The sequence below is a fragment of the Acanthochromis polyacanthus genome, chromosome 18 (assembly GCF_021347895.1).
Source record: "Acanthochromis polyacanthus isolate Apoly-LR-REF ecotype Palm Island chromosome 18, KAUST_Apoly_ChrSc, whole genome shotgun sequence".
Taxonomy (NCBI): domain Eukaryota; kingdom Metazoa; phylum Chordata; class Actinopteri; family Pomacentridae; genus Acanthochromis; species Acanthochromis polyacanthus.
This window is the reverse complement of record NC_067130.1, coordinates 27156199-27170808: the sequence shown is the minus strand read 5'-3', so window position 1 is coordinate 27170808 and position 14610 is coordinate 27156199. Positions and strand designations below refer to the sequence as shown.

At 38.6% G+C, this 14610-nt stretch overlaps 1 protein-coding gene across 1 annotated transcript in view; it reads right to left on the bottom strand.

The window, feature by feature from the left end:
• Positions 1 to 11846: 11846 nt before the first annotated feature.
• The window catches only part of si:ch211-127i16.2 (probable flavin-containing monoamine oxidase A), a 51695-nt gene continuing 48931 nt past the window's right edge, over positions 11847 to 14610 (bottom strand). The window contains exon 12 of the mRNA XM_022208095.2: positions 11847 to 13611. Within this exon, the coding sequence (XP_022063787.2) occupies positions 13281 to 13611 (331 nt within the window). The 3' untranslated portion in view covers positions 11847 to 13280. The remainder of the gene's footprint in view (positions 13612 to 14610) is intronic.

Below are 14610 nucleotides of genomic sequence, written 5' to 3'. Positions count from 1 at the left end.
GGAATTATTAAAATATGCATGAAAAACACTTGGATAAAACAGCGGTTATTTGTTCCATAGAGATAAAAGCAGAGGATCAGCTTTGGTGGTGAAGTCCAAATGAAGTCAGATTGATTAATATATCGGAGTATAAAACAACCGTGGACAATCAGGATGCTTTAAAATAATAAACTAAATACAACTGATATTCCAGAATCGCAGAACAACTCATTAAAAATTCATACATTCACAGCTATGCCGATTTTTGTGTGCTTGAGAATGCTTGAATTTGAATGCTTAAGAATAAAATGAGTTTTGCTGAGCTCACCGTGGAATCGCTAAGAGCCTTCTACAGGCTGACCTGAAAGGTCTAGGCCATCCAGTCCATTTAAAGCCTGCAAAACAAGCAACAGAAAACCCTACATTAAACTTTTTGTTCAACTGGGAGCCAAGGATGACATTGAAATACCAGAATGAGACCATATTATCTCCCTGAGCAGCAAGAGCACAGAGAGAGAATTGTAATGAAACCTGTAAGGTTGTGAAGAGAATTATCCTTCAACTAAAATGAGACCATATGGTCCTGGGATTTTTTTTTTTCATTAATTTGTGCAAACGATGTAATCAAATTCACTTTTTTTGTGACAATGTCCATCATTTTATTACCAAAACATCATATTTTGTATAAGAATATAAGTTACAGTAATTATGACTAAACCAAACGAAGTCCAGCAGTGAGTCTATAGAAGGAGGAGGCTGGGGTCGATGGATGGGTCAGCATTTCATGGTTATTGTTATTCAGAGTTTTAAATATTTATTTTAACCCAAATTATTTTTTTTCCCTAAGCCCATACAAGCTTTCACTAAAGCATTGTCCAATTTTGTCTCACAAAAAAATGCAATATGTTCTTCTTAAACAAAGGCTTCTTCCAAAACGGTAAGACTATGACGTAGCAAGAAATACTTTCAGTTCGAAAGAATTGACCAGGTTGAACTGCAGTTGGGGCAATTCGTATGCAGCCGAACCTTTACCCAGAAGACCTTTAGTCTTAGATTTATGTTGCTTTCACTCACTGGTTGGTTTTGTATAGGTACCAGAATTGTTCCTGAGGAAGGTTTTCTTTTAAAGGGTTACCAAGGTGACAAGTGCAGATTGGTTGGCTGAAAAAGAGCAAGGGCTAAGCAATAGAATAGTATAAATGTCAAATAGAAGTTGATTAGAATCACATTTGCCAACCATAACAAACACAATGCATATCATTTCATTAAAAGCAATATGGACTTGTTTCAGCCACAATTTTCATGCAACAAAACACTCTGAAGATGATTTGATCGCTCTATTTTTCCATCACATGTACAGTTTTAATTTGAGCAGCAATGATTGCATCTGTAGGGCCTACAGTGATTCATCTGACCTTTACTACATGATTTTATGTACCACCGCTGTGTAATGTTAACTAGGGGATTTGCACAATTATCTATACAATATGAAGGGTTGAAGAGAAGTGGATATTTTCCACATAGCAATGATGTTACCAAACACACTGGAATCAATGAGTTGTGTTGCCTCAGGGAGGCATATTAAGGATGAATGCAACCGAGGACCAAATCCTATGAATGAACAACCAGGGACATCATAAACGTGGAGATGTTCTAACTTTCTATATTCAGCTAATGAGAGTGACAAAAACCTTTTTTTCATTGTGTACTTGAATTCAGCTGTTAAGTACCCTGGGAGAAAGAGACGGCATCAACCAGACCATGATACAATTCACAGAGTTAATGTACCTTAAAGTTGATATTGTTTTGTCACACACAGCATCCCAAAGGTCAAGAAAAAACTTTGAAGCTCAAAAGTATTGCAAATTACTAATTAAGTCCACTAGTAATGGCTTTAATATTGCTTGTTGACTGGGAATTGGGAATAAACTTTGTTTTTCCAGAAAGATATTGTTAGTTTTTATGCCACTTCAACAAAAAGGTTGAGCATGAAAGTTTGGATTGTTTGAACTGAACAGATTTTAGGATGTTAAAATGGAAGAAAAGTCACAAAGACAAGATATGTAATGTTCAAACTGATACACATTATTGTGTTTTTTCATATATTTTACTAATTTTAGATTTGATGCCTGCAACATGTTCCAAAACAGCTATCAGACTATGTAAGCCAAACTTTTAAATATGCAACATCGATACGCAGAGATGAGATTTTAAGGGTTTCACCAGTGACTGACTTCTGTTTGTTATCCATCTGTATGTGTAGACTGTGTTCACTGGGAACAGAATGTTTATCAGTAAAGTCATTAGTAATCATCTAGTTCTCTCTCTGCTTTAAAAAAAAAAAAATCCAACCTTCATTCTAGTGACCATAATGAATAATGCCCAGATGATACAGCAACCTATACTTGAGGTGATTCAAAGAATTCAAGTCCAAAAAATGTCAAGCAGCGTTTTATAAAGACAAATATATAAATAGCTAACTGCGTGGATTATTACAGGAACAACTTCTGAATTGTGTTACATTTCTCTTCTTAAAAAGTCTTTAAATGGTCAATAATAAGTTATCAATAGCTGTATATTGTCCCTCAGTGTTCATTCATGCAACATTAACTGAAAAGTAAAATATATTTTCCCCTCCATCCATCCATTCATCCATCCGTTGTTCCTTCCTATCTTTTTCTTCCCGTCTTTCTGTTCAGGGTTGCAGCTAGATGGAATCAGTCTCAGCACACTGAAGAGTTCAGGACTAAGCAGCCTTTCGCAAGGCACTTATGATTAAAAATTAAGAATGCAAATGAGTTAAAAGTGTTTTTTTTCTTCACACTCTGTTCACACATCCACAAAGCAGCTTGATTTCACTCCCACTTCTGCTATAATACAGTACATATCCCTTATGTATACACGCAGATGGGCAACAGTTCAACTTTACTGCGTAACGTTCGGTGACTTTCCTATTCAAACCCTCTTACAAAGTCACTCTCTATTAAAGTCTTTCAGCTGTTTCTTATCTTTTCAATTATGGTTCTTTCACACGAAAAAATGTCCACAAATCTCCTACATGTTCCAGAATGTAGAGAACTTAATCAAACATGAAAATAAAATGTGTCCAATGACATTTTTACAACACAAAATGGACAGTTTCAAAGCTGAAGCTTTTTTGAGTATGTCATCAACGCAACACTCACAGTATTTAACCATTTATCTTTCAAATACGTGAGAACATCTACACAGTCTTATTTAGACATCATACATAAACAATGCACAGCTACTATTGGTATTTGTCTTTCTTTAGGAATCTTTTTCCATTATTATTGGTCATTTGAGCTTTTCCCCTTTGCTGCGTCTCCCATTAGAAACAAGATGCCAGCTCAATACAATGCGATTAAGTGAAATAGCCTCGTAAGAAAAGAAAAACTTTCAAAGTTCATCCAATTTATGTTTGTTTTCACAGGTCTTGGAATAAGTTCGAGGGCATATTTGAGACTCCAGACTATTGTTTCTATAGTCTCACTCCTCAAGTCTAACTTTTGGATTCTTATTCTTATTATTCATTGATGTCATCATGCAATTATGTGCCTATGTATTGATGGGTAGCAGACAAAAAAAAGTTCAAATGAAACGCGGACCTGCATAACAATTGTTTTTGTGACTGACTTGCCATCTTCAGTGATCAAATCAATGAATAGAAGCCACCTTTGCTTACCCTCCAGAATGTGAGGAAATTAATAACCTACGCAATTTAGATACATAGTCAATAAAATAAAAAAAGCTTTTGTATGTGAAGGTGGGTGGAAGCAGAACTCTAGAATGAATGTCTTTTTTTCCCCGATAGAGGTGATAATTATAATAATGTGAATCTAAGAGGACTGTGTGGATAAACTGAGTTTGCAAGAAGATGTTTCTCTTGTGGCTTGTGGTTGACACCAGGTATAGGAGGAAAGCTCTGCAGCACTTGGAGGAACAACTGGGACCAATGCTAGTGCAAAGAAAATGGCAACAAAACAGACAGTATTGGCAAAGCTAACAGCTAAGCGACCGGCTGTGGCCAGGTGCAGCTCAGCAGCTTTCCTTCTCCACGTCCTCCTGCTACTTTGGCTGCAGGGTTGTTTTTGGGTGTAGCAAACCAAATCATCAAAGTATCACGTTTATAATTCAGTCATAATTGCCTCATTTGGAAAATTACGATGGAGATAAAGCCTGAGATTTGGTGAATTTTATAACGCAGACAGATGCCAGTGCACAATATTCTCCCCGTAGCGTTCCGATGTTGCCTTTTCTTGACTTCCAGTATTTTCAAAAAGGTTGTTTTCCAGTGTCACTGAGCATATGGAGCCATGTTTCACTTGCATAAGGCCCAGTTACTGCAGCTGGCCATTGAGAGACAACTTACCGCTTGTGCGCCAATAAGTGGAAAGATGCTATCTTCACACAACTCAGCTCAGACATTGTCCGCCTTCAGCTATTTTAAGGGCAGGTGGAGCTTATTTTTAACAGTTGGCATCATTGCACTTCTGCTCTGCTGTAGCTTAATTTGTACATTGCTCACAAACACCCAGTCTGTCTGCTTTGTTTCGCCCACATTGTGGGTGCCTTCGGTGCTGCATTGTGGAAGTAATAATATTGCAAATGCACATTCAATGCGTGCTTTTATGTTTGTGCCAAATTTCTGCATGTATTCATGAGTGACAGATCGGTGTGAATTCTCTCGGACAGCAGTCAGCGTGGTCATTTCTCCTTCCTAACAGCCTCTGAGGATATCTCTACACCTTGTCACTCGTGCAGTCATTTTATGCGTGTCCCCCCTGGTTGAAATCTGCCTGTCAGATGTGTGCCGTCGCCAGCGCTGCTCTTTATGTAGCGATGTTGGCTTCGATTCATCCTCAACTGGCTTAAATGAAACCAGGGACAACAGTCATGGTTGATCCTTTGCAAGCCAGCGATAACAAAGACAAATAGCGCGCTATGGCACCAGACTGCTTTCCGATGATCAGTGGGTGTTGGAGATACTCTCTGGGATGGAGAAAAATCCTCTTAATCAACTGTGCAATCAAGTGATAACAAATGAGTCACTTTCTATTGGATGTTTTCAATGCATGATTGATTTCTACAGTTAAATCTACAAGAAGTACCCCTGTCCTTACAAAATATCTGTGCATTGCAACTGTAAAAGCAATAAGGTATGGCCAATTTCACATTATGCATGGCTTTGATTGTATATTGCCATCTGTTTTTTTTTTTTTTAATGGCTATATTTGAGCTGAAAAGTCAGAAAAGTACACAGGTCTAGTGCTGCAGTGGTAGAAGGAAGCAAACACAGCAGATCTCTTGAGTCTCGTGAAGTTATATCCCACTAAATTCCTTTCATTTCATTCTATTCATCACACAGTCATATATCTCACCAAACTGTCCTTGGTTGAATTGTGGGTACACAAAGCATCAGATATTGACAAAAAATGGCAAAACAAAGCATGGTGTCTCCGGTTTTGTTGCATAGATTTGGATTGTTTTTTCAGAACCACAATGTTATAGCCTAGCCGAGCTAGACAACCCATGGCAACGAATTTAATTCTCTGCCAGGGTGGGTCTAGTTACCCTCGGTAAGCCTCGAGGTTGGATGCTCCTAAAACTGGCCAACGAATCACCATGAAGTGTAGAGTCAGAAGGCGGGCGTAACTAAGTGACGACAGAGGTGCGACGATTCTGACAGAAACAACCGGAAACAACTAGCCTAGCCGTGCTAGACAACCCACGGCAACGAATTTAATTCTCTGCCAGGGTCGACAACAAAAACGACAACAGTCGTTGAGCTCCATTAGCACCGACTCTGAATAATCTTTCTGTTAACATGTCTGTAATATACTTGAGCTTCACCCATTGACTGTATAAATCAGGCTTCACCAAACTACCGCATCCTCTGATTTCCGGCGCTCTGGGAGCCTATTCGTTGCGCTGATTGGTTGTATACCTACCCAATTGCTGCAGAGTGATTTGAAAGACAACCTTTTAGCCCGCCTCCCTCCCTGTCGAGAGTTCCTAGACCCTTTTGTCTTCAGAGCTGGGTCTAGCGCGGCTAGGCTAACAATGTTATAGAAGTTAAGTGCTAAATTGGCAAAATGTGACAAATAAACTCAAGTATTTGGATAGTGACATAATTTTTGTAGTTTTACATCTATGCCAACATATTTGAAAGGAAGATGAATCAAGATTTGACTGAAGTGTTTAGTTTATGTTTTAATCCAAGGGGTTTAACAAAAGACTCTGTTTAGGAATTACTGACCATTTTTATGTAATTTTCGTTGGTTTTTGAGGGTGGTGCTGAAATCACCAGTGCATTCCTTCTTTGCAGCCAAATTATCTCCTTCACTTGCACTGACACATCTTTAGACTGCACATTGAGAGTTCCCATGAGCAGACAATAAAAACACTTGAAATCAACTTAAGACCGCAAATTCATCATGAAATGTGGAGGAAACACGTGCCATCTGGCCATAAAACTGCTCATTGGTCAATCTATTCTTCAAAATGTCTTGAATTAAAGCTCAAAATCTGCATTTCAATCATCTTGACTGCTTCATTTCAAAGCCAGCTCAACACTGTCTCTCTCTCCAAACACTATGGACCCCACTGTATATACCAACATCAAAGCCAGCCCCCCCTGACTTCCACGCTATCCCTTTTTGCCTCTGAAGATAAACAACACAGCTGGATGTTGATATTGGGCACAAATTGGTGCCGTATGATCATAGTATGCTTGCTTTCAGGTGGTAAATTGCTAGTGTGTTTCTTGCCGGGAGTAAGTTGACTCTCTGCTGGCTGTAGTATCAGGGAAAATGTTACAGTGGGGGGCTCGGTTGGAAAACGGATATAATGGTTGGAGGACTTGCTGGCAACATCTGATATTCATGGTTCTGCTGAGTCGACAACATGACTCCAGCCTTCTTAAAGCACAGCTGACATGTACCTCATCCTCGGTACAGCTGAGCCCCCATCATTGATAAGTTATCACAGAAACTGCAGGACTCTATCTTAATGGCACCACCAGTCTGTTGCTTGTCTGCTCCAGCATACAGGAAAAGGGACAATTTTTACCTGCCCTGTCTGTGTTTTTACCTTTGGGTTGCACATACAGCATCCATGTTGCAGCCACTGGACATAAAAACATCTCGAGGTAGAAACCCTGGTATGGACATACTTCCATAGAAAACTGCCTTTTAACTTTGAAGCAAGTAAATCACAGCTGCAAAGACAGCTGCACAAGCGTCTCATTAAGTTATAAGAAGGCCTCAAAAATCATGATTTATGTTAAATACCGCAAAAAGCTTTGGCAAGGAGTAGCAGAGACCATAATAAAACTCTTGCCAGCATTAACTGAATGGCTTTTGGTGGGATATTTGCATAACAATAATACAAAATGCAGCCTAAACACAATTGCAAGAGTTGAATCAACCTCTTGTTGACATAATTTAAAATAAATGACTATATACTTCAAAAAGACAGCATTTATTCTCATGCAGCAAGACTGCATTAAAGGTACTCTTTTTATCACAAGCGCCTGAATGTCTAGATATAAGTCTGAATAATGTGTTGTGCAATAGTACGATTATCTGCTTAAAGAACTGGGCTCTGGTTTTACTGTGTAAAAGGAGTTGTTTATGGTCACAAACACTGATTACACTGCACTGCAAAGTATGAATTTTTAAAGTTGGTGCTACTGCCTGAAGGCAAACACTAAGGCAAGTGCTTTGACAGGTGTTTACAGAGGCTACAGTAATTACAGCAACATTACTTAGAGCCTTTACTGGAAATCTTTTATTGGATATGTAAAAAAAAAAAAAAAAAAAAAAAAAAGGCAAAGTCTGCACAACTATACACAGTCCACTGAGCAGACAAGAAAATGCTGAACCATCTTTTCTGTTATAAATTTGTGCTCTATATTAGGAGCATTTAAACTTTCATGGCCTAAAACATCTCTTGCTGAAATATCACCTGAATCTTAGGAACCTCCAAATAACAACAAGCCCTTTTTCAGGCTGTATCTGCTCCTTTTCAAAGGGATATTAGCAAAAGTAGGAAGCTTGTAAAGATAATTTATGTTTGGAAGTAACAGAATTTCCATCTGTATTTTTCCTTGGATTCACAAGGATGACTGCCACTTCAGATTTGTTGGAATTCTCAAACCTCTGTGTGGGTGTACCGCTAGTATAAAGGGGTTCATGTGAATACAACATCTGAGGAACATCTGGAGGGAATATGACACCAACATCCACTCGGAACAAGAAAAAACGTATTATTATTTATTATTATAAGGTCAGTGTGATGTCTACAAACGTGTTTTTGGCCAAGGTATGGTTGTTGAACTATCCAGAAAGTCACACTATAATGCCCTGCAGAAACACTGATTTGAGCCATTATCCAACACAATGACTCAGGGACCAAAGGGGAGATCATGACCAGAGGGCAATACTATGAAGCAAGATTAGGGGTTTAGCAAGGTAGCCAAAAGTCAGAATTTTCAGTATCACGAAGGCGGTCTCTCTTTTTACCTGGCTAGATCTCCATGGTAACGTAAGCTGCAGAGCTAGCCTGATCCAGAGTTTCAGATTTAAATCGGCCGAAAGAAGTGTCTCTCTTTAAACAAAGCATTTCCTGATGTTTCTTTATGAGTGATACAGATTCTCAGATGAAAGAAAATGTTTTATCTGCAAACCTTGAGTTGCATGTTATCAAAACCACTGAATGAAGCTGTGTAGTTACAGTATTATACACTTAAAGGACCTCGTTGCCATGGGAACCCAACATGTATTAAGTTGGTAATGCAGAAATAGTATGAATAGGTTTGGTCTGCAGCTGATAGAACACAAATTAGAACATTGATTATTTTGAGTATTTATAACAGAGGATGTTCAATCTGTAACATTAATTTCACTTTGATTTGCCCAAAAATTACAGTGATTTCCTGCATTATAGAACAGCATCAGACCTAAATCCACTTCTTCAATATCATGTTTACATATGTGAAGTCTGAAGTTTAACAGCTCTAATGTGCAGCTGTCAGTTATCAATAATCAGCTGCATTGATCGATAAAATAAATATATAATACCATTCAGAAATTTGGGGTCACATAGAAATATCCTTATTTTTGAAAGAAAAGCATTTTTTTTTCAATAAAAACAACATTAAATGAATCAGAAATCCAGTCTAGACATTGTTAATGTGGTAGATGACTATTCTAGCTGGAAACGGCTGATTTTTAATGGAATATCTCCATAGGGGTACAGAGGATCATTTCCAGCAACCATCACTCCTGTGTTCTAATGCTACATTGTGTTAGCTTTTGAACAGCAGTGTATAACGCACATTTAACAGTTTTCCACCATCATTACTGCCCTGCATCATTTGTAGTCGCAGCACTTTGTACCATCATACATTTTTATTTTCCTCATTGTTCTCCGTTAAAACAACCTGCTGACTGAAACAGCTGCACACGATCATTTTATTTGGTGCAGAAGAAGCATCAAAAGATGCGCTAAACGCCCCCTTTTATGTGAATGTGCTCAGAGTTTGAAGCAGAAAGCTAAAAACTAGTATGCCATTGTGATTTCACATTGGTACAAATCTTGTAAGTCTATCTTGAACTCATGATCGTGTTGCTCTTCTGTGCTGTTTTAACCTTTTTATCATCTTTCCAGCAACAGCCACGCATGGAGCATTGTCTTTGCTGGGACTTGCGCTCCATCAGAGTCCGCTTTTACTAACTAATTTTCTCCCCTCAGAGTCTTCACTACACACTACCGTTCAAAAGGTTGGGGTGACCCAGACAACTTCATGTTTTCCATGAAAATTCACACACACTTTTATTCATGTCCTAACATAATGGCACAAGGGTTTTCTAATCATTAATTAGCCTTTCAAAACCATTAGCTAACACAATGTACCAACAGAACACAAGAGTGATGGTTGCTGGAAATGGGCCTCTGTACCTCTACGTAGATATTCCATTAAAAATCTGCCATTTCCAGCTAAAATAGTCATTTACCACATTAACTATGTGTAGACTGTATTTCTGTTTAATTTAATGTTGTCTTCATTAAAGACAAAAATACTGCTTGTCTTTCAAAACTAAGGACATTTCCAAGTGACTCCAAACTTTTGAACTGTAGTGTATGCATTGAATGAGTCTGGACAGATGTAGATGTAAACAGTATTGTAATTGGTTGCCAGAGGCTATTGGGACATTTCTTGGTGTACTTCACTGTTTATGGCTGGTACTTTTTCCCCAAACCAAGGCATTACTGTAATAGGTTCAGTGCTATTACAGTAATGCCTGTATACAGATATTCAATAGGTTTATAGCACTTAACTTCATTGCCAAAACATTGATTGAAAAAGAAACAATACAACTGTGAAGGTACCAAACTAAAAGAAGTTGGCTTTGCTTGCTGACGCCATGAAGCAAGGTTAAGATATAACAGACGCTTTTAAGCAGTCTGCAGGTGATGAGGACAGTAGTAGAAGGGCAGAAATATCAGAGAGGAGTTAGCAAGGAGCAGGTGTTCGCATGCTGTGAACTCGCTGAATAAACTAACTGAATGTTGCTGTTTTTTTAACCTTCAGCTTTCCTTTCAAGTCCTGCTGCAGGTTTCGTCATCGTCAACATGGAACTGCCAGATTCAGAGCATAAGGCTTTGGAGGAGATTCTACCAAATTTCTCAAAAGTGTGTCAACTTCGACTGCAAAAATTTAAAATAAACCTGTAAATTTGACCAATTTGCTTTTGCATTATAGCCATATAAAGTGATTATAGATGTATAGTATATGCATCTCATATGTATGTATTTGAGACATTCCATCGATGACAGTCAGCATTTACAGCAGAAAGCAGGTGGATTGAACTAAAATGAAAACCCATGGAAGGCTGAAGGAAGGCCTTAGTACAGGTTTGTGTTTGCTTTATTTTTAAATTTTATATATTTATAACTACTGGCAGCATTTCTTCAAGCATATTCTTTTAACTAGCTCTGCTTTGCTGTCTTCGTGCTGGTTAAGTTCCCACATATTTTTGTGTGTGTTTTGTAATATTTTGGATTGGTTAAAACTGTTTTATCTGATCTACTATTAAGATTGTGCATCTGGACAGCAATATATACATATATATATATATATATATATATATATATATATATATATATATATATATATATATATATACTTCCTTTAGAAGTTTATGCTTTTAGCACTGCTTTTACTTGAGATCATCTATTATAGGCTCTTTTTTTGGATTTGATGCTTGTGCACTTAAAGATCCACAAGTGTGATGTTTGCCATCTCACATTATACTTTTCTCTTTTTTATAGCCATATAGAAATTTAAAAAAAATATTGAAATTAAGACCAGCGACAACAACGACTTGCAAAATACTCTACAATCAAAAGACAAAAACAGGTGAATGTGGCTCTAAACAAGAAGGGAAAAGAGGGAGGACGAATCAGCACAGATCCATTTATAGGTGCACTATTAAATGTTACTGTGTCGATGTAAATTAGAGCACAATGCATCATTCATATGATCAAGTTAAATTGGATACAGAAGAAATGACATAGATTTTGCAAAATTTTAAACTATGCTGATGATAAGAAGGTTATTTAGTCAAATTAGATTCTCATTACATGAATTACATTTTTAGCTTCTATACAGAGTTTCATCATTTACATGAAACACAAAACAAATCAACACTTTGTCTTCTTTATTTTGATTCAATGATTGACAATAATGTTGTGTCAGTTTAAATTTGAGGCATCAAACTGGTGTCTGACAGCTAAGTCTGTGTCTGGCTGTCTTTTGTTGCCTCTCTGCCCCTGCATCCAAGTACAAAGCCGTAATTCTGTTTTTTCCTGTACCCTTGCACTTTTTTTTTTTTATCCTTTATTGTGTACGGTATATGCTGAATCTGGCCTTCAGAACTTGAGCCATTTGTGAGCCTCGTGTCATGCTGGCGTTATGGCTCATGAACACTTCGGTTCGGTCGGCTCTTTCCAATAAATGCTCATCATTTCACACCGGCCGTGCATTCATCACTGAACACGAAAGGCGGATTGCACTGAACGGTGAAAAAATAGCATCTGACAAGGCAACCTGCCAGTCTCCCAGATGGTACATCACCGCGTGTGTGTCTTGAGCTGGCGATGACATATACCATAAGAAGGCACCTCTGAGCAACACCGTGGAGTCCCTAAAATAGTGCATCAATCCCTTTTACCCTTCCTTGTAGTTTGGGCAAGTTAGAGAAAAGAAAAGTATGTGAAAACAGGGGAAAAAAAGATCAATGTTGGTGTTCAAATGCTGCAAAAAGCAAACCTCAAGCATGTGCGGAGATGTTGGGCTGTTGTCCTTGATTCAGCCTGGCCTGGCCTGGATCAAACCAGGAAGAACAAGCATTCAGTGCAAGCTAGTGATAACAAAGACAAATAGCAAGCCATGGCACCAATGGAGTCACGGACTACCATGCCGTGATTAGTGGGCATTTGAGACACTCTCTAGAGGAGACACAGGGACTGACAAAAATCCTCTCAATCAACTGTGCAATCAAGTGATAGTGATTAAATCACTTTCTCTTGGATGTTTTCATTGTGTGACTGCTTCATCTATCTTACGCTCATTCCGCTGTCTGTCGGTTGTTTTGTGGATTACAAACGTGGTCCTGGCTCCACTCCAAGCCTTTTTATGCGGGTTTTATGGCTCTCCAGGACACATGCAGTTCGTGAGCTCCGTTTTCTCGCTGCAGAATCTCTTTAACACACCTCAAAACTCAACCTGATTTTATGGATTTTGAATGTTGAAAAAGACAACTCAGGTGCTGTTCAGTGATTTCTGTAAGTTGCAATGCCAGATTTGTGATGTTTTTTTTGTTGTTTATTCAGATGACAGCATTGTGATTTTAATGTTTGCCCTCAAAAACACAAAAACAATGAAATGAAATGATTGTTCTTCATTTTATACAGCAAGCAATATAATTGTTATTATTGTTATTATGAATATTGTAAACCTGCTTGGATATCATTAGCTCCTAAGCATGTTAGTATTAGACATGAAATGCTCTGATTGGTCCAAGTCAAGAGTGTTGGTGTTTTTGACAAACTGGTTCTGGGAGCATTTTAAACGTTTAAGGCTGTCATCAGTTTGGTAACTGATGGCCAAGACTTGTTGCAGTCAGACTGAGGATTTTAGGTTAGAACAATGCCAGAAACAGAAAACAATGCCAAAAATTTGTCTTTTAGGGGTTTTTTGTTCCAACAGGAATACATTATGGTTGCATTATGTTTGAAAAGGCACTTGTCAAGAGAGTTTTGACATTCAGCAATGCGTCTTGATACCGAGCCAGCAGAACAGCGGCACTTATCGCCAGCGTCGCTATGACAACAGATTTGCTTGTAGGCAGGTGCAGCAGCTTGTGTGATGCCGTTTGCTTAGCATTATCAGTTTGAATGGACTGCAGTGCTTGCAGTTCCTCCTCGGTCAGGGTCTCATGGCAAACTTCAGCCAGGATCTCCAGAGCTGCCCGCTGGCCAGACTGCACTGCACCGCTCATGTATCCACACCACTGGGTGGCTGTTTCAGTGCCTGCCCAGTGGATCCTGCAAGTCAGGAAACAGGAAGTTCAGTGTTTGCTTTACATACCTTACAGCACATTAAAATCTGATGTGTCAAGCTCTAAACATTCATTTGCATTGTTATTTTCACTGGGTACACATATGACAGACAACATTTCTTCTCTGGAGCAAACTGTTTTAACAAGTCTCTGTTAGCTTAGAGGCTCCATGTCGCTGTGGCAAAGAGACAGTTGCAAATTGCAAAGTGTGTGCTGAAATTTGGAAGCACATGCCTGGCAAATGAGGTTAAGTCTCACTCAAAAGGTAAAATAACAACGCTGCCCCTCATCCACTTTTCTTCTGTGTGTTTACAACATAGCCAAGGACGCTTTATAAACCTTCTATAAACCTTACAAATTACTATGTTGCCAAGGTTTATTGTCAAGATCAGTCCACATTGTGTGCTGAAATGAACAGAGTGCTTCAGCTGGGTTGTGCAGGGCCACAGGGCTGTGTCATTGGTGAAATTGTCACAGTGTGGTTGTAATTGTATAACAGACATTCTCAAAAAAAAAAAAAACTGTCTTGTAGAAGATCGCGCAGTGTAATCCAATGAGAAAAATGGCAAAAACAAACACTGGGGGCACAACATTGGAGGTACACTGTGGCTATGTGTGCTTTTAATACCAACTGCAAACCCCAGAAGATAGAAGCCAATGGTTTTGTAGAACCAAAGATGATCCATTACTGTCCCTTCTCACCAGTGGCATAGTGAAAATCAACCCTGGGATGTCAGCACCCTGGACAAAGGTTAGCTGCTTTTCTCAAGACCTTAATCCAGTGGGTGTGGAAGCAAGAGTGAGGGGAGTATTAAATAACTTTCTCAGTTCTCTGTCTAGCTGGGAGGTTGGGAACCAATTATGAGTACATTGGAGAAACCCAATAATATTCAGCCTTTTCCATTCCATGGTCTTGAGAATCAACCCCCACAGGACTATGTACGGAATAGTGAAAAATACAGGCAATTTAATCTGATTTGGCTCT